Genomic DNA, 7,562 nt, shown 5'->3' with positions numbered 1-7,562 from the left:
TTTCTTTTTCAAAACGATTCAGCACATTTTCCAAGTTACCCAAACAAATATCAAATGAAGAGCCAAAAATAATTAAAATCATCCATGAAAATCTCAATGCTCCTTTCCACCATATCTGAAAAGATAGCCATCATGCACCATTGAAATGTTGCTTGAGCATTACATAGTCCGAATGGCATTCTCCTGAAAGCAAATGTGCCATAGGGACATGTGAATGTTGTTTTCTCTTGGTCCTTTGGTGCAATAGCAATCTGTTGGTACCCTGAATACCCCTCCAAGAAACAGTAGTAGCTGTGGCTTGCTAATCTGTCAAGCATTTGATCAAGGAAAGGCAAAGGAAAATGATCCTTCCTTGTAGCATTGTTAAGCTTGTGGTAATCAATACAAATCATCCATCCCATCACTGTTCTAGTTGGAATAAGTTCATTATTTTCATTCTTCACCACAATCATACCACCCTTCTTCGGTACCACTTGCACTGGACTCACCCATGCACTATCAGAAATTGGGTAGATCACCCCGACGTCCAACCATTTAAGGATCTGCTTAAGTACAACCTCCTTCATCGCTGGATTGAGTCTTCTCTGAGCCTCTATAGATGGCTTGCTATTTTCCTCCAATAAAATTTTATGCATTACTGTTGAAGGACTTTATTACTGTTGCATAACACAAATGATTCGGAAGAGCCTTTAATTCCAATTGCGGTGGCTGCTGAATGGATGTTAATGGTCGTTCTGGTCCCTCCACCAACCCTGCAAACTTCAGCCTTTACGGTTGGTAAGAGTTAATCCAATTTACATATTCTCTCATCTCAGCATCATCATCATGTACCTCACCACCTATCAACACCGCCTCTAAAGCATCACTACTCACCCTTCTTTTCGAAACTTCTTTATCTATTACATCCACACTATAGTAACTGTCACTAGCCACCGGATATGTCATTGCCTTGAAGACATTGAATACCACCTCATCTCCTTGAACTCTGAGTTTAAGCTCTCCCTTTTGAACCTCAATGAGAGCTTGGCCTGTGGCTAGAAATGGTCTTCCAAGAATGATAGGTACATTCATATCCTCCTCCATGTCAAAAATGATAAAGTCAGCAGGAAAAATAAACTTATCCACCTTCACAAGAACATCTTCTATGATACCCCGTGGATGCTTCACCGATCGATCTGCTAATTGTAGAGTGACTGTTGTTGGTCTTGCCTCACCCAAACCAAGCCTTCTGAAAATAGATAAGGGCTTCAGATTAATACTTGGCCCCAAATCACACAAGGCATGCTTACATTCAAATTCTTCAATTGTGCAAGGTATAGTAAACCTCCCCGAATCTTTCAACTTTTGGGGCAGCTTCCTTTGCAATATAGCACTACATTCTTCAGTGAGCGCCATAGTTTCATAGTCTTCCATTTTTCTTTTCTTAGACAGAATCTCTTTCATGAATTTTACATAACTGGGCATCTATTCCAAAGCCTCAGTAAAAGGAATATTGATATGCAGCTTTTTTGAACACCTCTAAAAACCTAGAAAACTTTTTATCAAGAGTAGTTTTTCTAAGCCTCTGAGGATATGGAACTCGGGCGGGCTGGTCAACAACAACTGGAGGAATCTTCTCTGTACTCTTGTGATTTTCAGTGACTCTTTTCTTTTCTATATCAGACTTTCCACCCAAATCTTCATTCAGAACCACTGATTGTTGTACACTAGACTTCTCAATTTGTTTACCACTCCTCAAAGTAATTACTTGAACTTGCTCCTTAGGATTAACTTCAGTGTTGCTAGACAAGTATCCCTGTGGCCTATTATTAAGCATATTAGCCAACTGCCCCACTTCTGTTTCAAGATTTTTGATAGAAGATCTGGTCTCTGTCATGAACTGAGTTTGAGTATTGGTAAGAATCAACAATGCAGCTTGTAATTCATTAGGCGTGTCTGGTGGAGCTTGTGGCTTAGGCTGTTGTGATGAATAGGCTTTATTCATTGGTTTTTTAGGCACATTCTGCTAAAACTGGCCCTAAAACTGAGGTTGCTGGCCCTGATTGTTTCTCTAAGAAAAATTGGGATGATTTCTCCACCCAGGATTGTAAGTGTTAAAAAATGGATTATTGAATGGCCTCTGAAAATTTCCCACAGCTTGAACCTGAGCTTGGTCAATAGGAATGTTATTATTACTACTAGCAGGACATTGATCAAAAGAGTGAGAAACACCACATATTTCACGCCTAGCTGCCATCTGAATCGCATTAGCAGATACAGTATTCCACTGCAATTGTTTTGTCAACAAAGCCACTTGTGTTGTCAAAGCAGTAATTGCATCAAGTTCATGAACCCCAGCTACCTTTCTAACCCCAGATGACCTCCCATCAGACCACTGATGATTATTTGTGGCCATGTCCTCTAACTGTTCATATCCTTCATTTCCACTCTTACTCATGAATGCCCCACCAGTTGCAGCATCAATAATTGTTCTTGTTGTACCACACAGCCCGTTGTAAAAATTGTGAACCAGCATCCACTTTTCTATACCATGGTGGGAACATTTCCTCAATAGCTCCTTGAAATGCTCCCAAGCCTCATATAATGACTCCCCATCCATCTGATAGAAGTTATTAATTTCTCCCCTCAACGTAGTAACCTTCGAGGGAGGGAAAAACTTAGCCAAGAATTTCTGAGCAAGTTCTTCCCATGTATTAATGGAGTTTGCCTACAGTGAATTAAGCCAGTTCTTAGCTCTCTCCCACAAAGAAAATGGGAAGAGTCTCAACCTTATAGAATCATCACTGACCCCGTTGTATTTTAAAGTGTCACATAACTCCAAGAAATTTTCCAAGTGCCTATGGGGGTCTTCAGAAGGCAAACCACCAAATTGGACAGTGGACTGCACCATTTGCAAGATTGTCGACTTAATCTCAAAATTATTGGCCTCCACATTCGGCGGTCTTATACAGTTCTGCATTCCCGTTACAGTGGGAAATACATAGTCTCTTAGTCTCCTTGCAGCAGGATTTTGAGCCTGATTTTGAATAACCTCGAGAACCTCATTATTCCCATCATTTTGTGCCATCTCTACAGTCTGATGAGCCAACCTCTTGTTTCTTTTGTTTTGTTTGCAAGCCTTCTCAATCTCTTTATTAGCAGGAATAAGACTACTTTCCCCTCTTCTTCTATGCATATAACAAAACTACCTGAAATTGTTAAAGAAATGCAGCTGAAACAAATTAGAAACAAGACAAAAAAAATAACCAAATTAGAATTAAAATTAATTAGACTGATATTGATAGTTTTCAGTCCCCGACAACGGCGCCAAAAACTTGTTGCAAAAATTATAGCTACGCAAGTGCACGTATCGCAATGCAGCAATAATCTTGGTAAAACCAAGTATTGTCCTCAAGGACTAAATCACCATTACCAGTCAATTAATCTTTTTGTTCTATTTGGTCAATTAAACTTTGATTCTTGTAAACAAATCAGAAGAAAATATAAATTGCAAAAACAATACTTAAGAACAAAATAAAATAATAAGAAATAGCAAAACCTTGAATTTAAATAATGAAAGAGTAATTAGGGAATTTAATCTCATCATCTTCAATTATACAAGCTTCAAGTACAAGTAAATCAAATTTAGCTTTCTTTTTCAGCTCAGTGAGATACTTTTTACAGTTTCTTTTCCAATGAACTTTAACTCCACAGTGGAAACACTATGCCTTTGGTTCCTTCCTTTTCGAATTTTTATCATATAATTATCACATAATTATTTCCTTGTCCCAAAAAATTATTGCCCATAATAATCACATAATTATTTCCTTGCCCCAAAAAATTAATTCATTTGCAATTAAGTCATTTTCACTACAAATCTTCCTTATGACATCCTTGCCCTAGAAAATGTAGGACAGAGGTGACCTGGAGACCATAGACTTCTAATACGATACTAATAAAACAAAATATTAATCAAACTTTTTAATATAATAATCTTATTTATTAATTCCATAATTACTCCACTATAAATATGGAATTGCACTGTAAGTATTTATAGAATTATATTCACAAATTATTCTTTGTAGTCCATCAATATAATCAATAAATGTAGGTATGTCCTCCAATAATTGGTTTGTTAATTAGAGCTAGTAAAAAATTATCGTTTTACCCTTCTAATTACCTCTTGTTCCTTAAGTACCATTACTTCACTAGCGAATAATTCATCTACACTCAAATTATAGATTTGAGCTCAATAATTATTCAGTTCCAAAATTAACCCTTAAGAGAACCAATATTCGATATGTTTGGAAAGTATGGATTCCATTATTGTAAATCATGTTGCCAAGCATTAATGATATTGAATCTCTAAAACAAAAGTCATTAGCCTCATTATACTAAGAAACCTTAATGAGTGAATCAAAAGATTTAGACTGATCTACAAATGATCATCTATTATGATAAGAATTAAATCTTTATGGAAAACGGTAAATTTATAAAGATATTTAATTCATATCAATCCTGTCATATATAATCTCTATTATATCAAGGACATTTACCAAGATGTCTATCCACGTCAGTATTCCAAATCTAGACTACTTGCATCCCGTATGCTTAGTAAACCGTACTTGTAACCATTCATTACAGATTCCTTACTTCAATATATTACTCATTATTTATTCATTGTATATGATGTTAAATCTCTCGTACTATTACAAGATCATATCCTTATAAATGAATATGGAATTTTCATAATATTTTTATAAATTATTCAAATAATAATTATAACATTCAAATATAATAAAATTTTACTTTTATTTAAATCAATAAAATGTATTCAGATGTTTTAGGGCAATAATCCGAATACTACCGTCCTGAACCACTCTTCTACTTCAATAGGGTTGGCCTTCCCTTCCAAGTTGGGCAGATGCTGCTTCCTGAATCGTTCGTATACTGGCTCAAATTTATGTATGAAGTGTCCCATCAAATGTCCACCCTGCCCTAATAGTTGCCCATTAGGCACTTGCTACTGTGGTGCTTGTATTGGAGGTTGCCCTCTTCCAGCTTAAGCTATTTGCTAATATCTTAGCCTTAGCTGTTCCAGCAGCCTAGCTATCTCTACCTGAAGATCCTTGATTTCTTGCTCCACTGGATTTGTAGGGGCATTAGCAACATCGATGGCATCAACTACATTGGGAATGTCAGTAAGGGCATTAGCTACTCTTCTTCCTCTTCCCCTTCCTTTTCTTGTGACAGCGGCGGCTCGCACTGCCTTTCCTTGTGCCATTGTAATATACTATGGTACACAACTTAATTTTTAAGTTGAGAAAATTTTTAAAAAAAATGAATTCTAAAATAAAGAAAACAACAATTTATTCAATTAAAAGAAACCAGAGTTTAATACATCAAATAAGAAAGACAAAAAAAATAAAAACTTGAATTACTGGGTGTTTAATCTATTCCTCATTAACCTTCTCCAAAATAGGTTTTCATTAATCTCTGGGTAATCTAGGTTTAGGCTTCCCCAAATTCTTTCTGGCGTAAGATCAAGTATGGTCTTTATCACTTGCTCACACGTCTCCAGGGTAAGGTAGTAGTCTACAATATCGATCTCCTTGGACTTAGATCCACTTTCTTCTTCGTTAGTTGTAACTCTCACCTTGTTTACTCCATATTCATATGCTAAACGAGTAAAAAGAACTGGATACCTATCTAGGTCTTCTATAGGATTGCCCATTATTTCCATCCATAAAGGTTTGATCTTTTCCCTGACTTCAGGAACCTTGATGGTTGCCCTAAGCACTAGATATTTCTCTTTTCCATAAACTAAGGGTCCTCTTTGGTATATAATCTTCTGCACTGCATAGTTGACTTTCATAATTTGACAAAAGAGCCTAATCAGTGGGCAACTATCATTCATATCTTCCTCTATCTTTTGAATATTTCTGATCTCCTTAAGGATGACTTCTCTAGGAGTTATCATTCTAGCTCAAACTGCACATATCAACAAATATATTACAATGAAACAACTTACAAACAAAATGATGAGTTAGGTTCCTTCCAATCTTATGCATGTATTATGTGAGAGTTTCGAGTTTTGATGAACAACCTGGCTTTCATACCAACTTGTAACACCCTAATTTAACTAGGACATTCTTTCAATAAACATTATAAATGCAAAAGAAAGTCTTTATAAATTCTCCTTAGCTGAGTTTAACAAAAGATAAAGCCAAAACATACAATTAAATAAAATATGTCTAAACATAAAATAAATGTATTTCATAAAACTAATAATAAACTATGGTTTTCTTAGGATCATTGTCATCCATGTGATCCCCTCATAGAGCACATACACTTTCTTGGAACAGCCCCCGCTCACCATACCATTACATAATCAATTCTTACATGTGGAGAGGAAAAAGGGGGTGAGCTAAAGCCAAGTAAGGAGAATCAAACCAAACATCAACATAAAAGGAAACCTCTTATAGCAATCCATAATATCATATCGTAACAAGACATAGCATTATCATCATCATAATCATCATACAGAAAACCTATGCGTGCACTACGCATGTAAATGGGAGAGATAACTATAAGGAAGCTCTCATGGTCCTCTCTACGACCTCCATGGTCAACTTTGTGGCTTCCTTTGTCCACCTTTTACCTTCCCAAGTACATGCCCTAAAACATATAGCATACAACATGCTTTCCATAAACATTTGCAATCAAGCAAACATGTTTAACCTCCTTACATTGACGTGTGTGTGGAGTCTTTGAAAAACAGGAAAGTGATCTCGTTTAACAATCAAAGCCTATCCAAAAATAACAATAACCTTATTTAGACCATAACATGCTTAAATATCTATGTTACACGCCTAAAAATTCATTTGTCTGAGCCATGCAACAAGTAGCCTTATTTCATTAATCATAAATAATACATTCCCATAAATCAAACTTACCCTTATGCCAACACCAAACAACCTTCAAAAATAACCAATAATACCTTCTAAAGATGTGTAGGTCGAACCACTATGAAGCACCACAACCTTAGAGATTACGAACCCTAGCCAAGAATCATGTCAATCCAACAATCATCAAAAGAACCAGAAGATAGTGAACTTGAAGACTAATACATAAAGCAACATTTTACCTCAAACCTTTATTCCCTTTCTTCATGAAAATCCTGAGCCCTTGAGCTAAACCTCCACCTCCTTCTAGACATGTTCATCAAACACTATCCCCATCCATGATCTTCTGCAATCAATCAACAATAAACCCTCTTAATCTTCTATGAACCTAGTCTTAATCTTGCCCTCTACACATGATTGATTTCCTATCATCAAATCCCATGAATGCTGAAATATCCTAGCTAGAATCAAGAGACAATCCATCATTTTATATCACCAAATCAATCAAGAGCACCACAAAGGCTTGATTTTTGAAATTGGCACTTCAAAGGCAACTCTTGATTCCACTCAATCAAGGAATAAATCTTGCCATTCACATTGTCATCCTCATCCTCTTGAATTTTCAAAAATTCAGCTCATATTTCCCTTTTATTGCTCGAAAATCATCTTGTAGTGTAA

General features: G+C 36.1%; 1 protein-coding gene and 1 non-coding gene across 2 annotated transcripts; one reads left to right on the top strand and one right to left on the bottom strand.

The window, feature by feature from the left end:
- Positions 1-768: 768 nt before the first annotated feature.
- On the bottom strand, positions 769-1,395 carry LOC133832242 (uncharacterized). The gene has a single exon (XM_062262611.1). The coding sequence runs from the start codon at positions 1,393-1,395 to the stop codon at positions 769-771; it is 627 nt and encodes a 208-aa protein (XP_062118595.1).
- A 1,130-nt stretch (positions 1,396-2,525) lies between these two features.
- On the top strand, positions 2,526-2,632 carry LOC133833221 (small nucleolar RNA R71). The gene has a single exon (XR_009892615.1). It is a non-coding gene; the product is annotated as a small nucleolar RNA R71 (small nucleolar RNA).
- The last annotated feature ends 4,930 nt before the right edge of the window (positions 2,633-7,562 follow it).

The sequence above is a fragment of the Humulus lupulus genome, chromosome 4, assembly GCF_963169125.1.
Source record: "Humulus lupulus chromosome 4, drHumLupu1.1, whole genome shotgun sequence".
Classification (NCBI taxonomy): domain Eukaryota; kingdom Viridiplantae; phylum Streptophyta; class Magnoliopsida; order Rosales; family Cannabaceae; genus Humulus; species Humulus lupulus.
The sequence above is the reverse complement of the archived record's forward strand: the minus strand, read 5'-3'. Positions and strand labels throughout refer to the sequence as shown.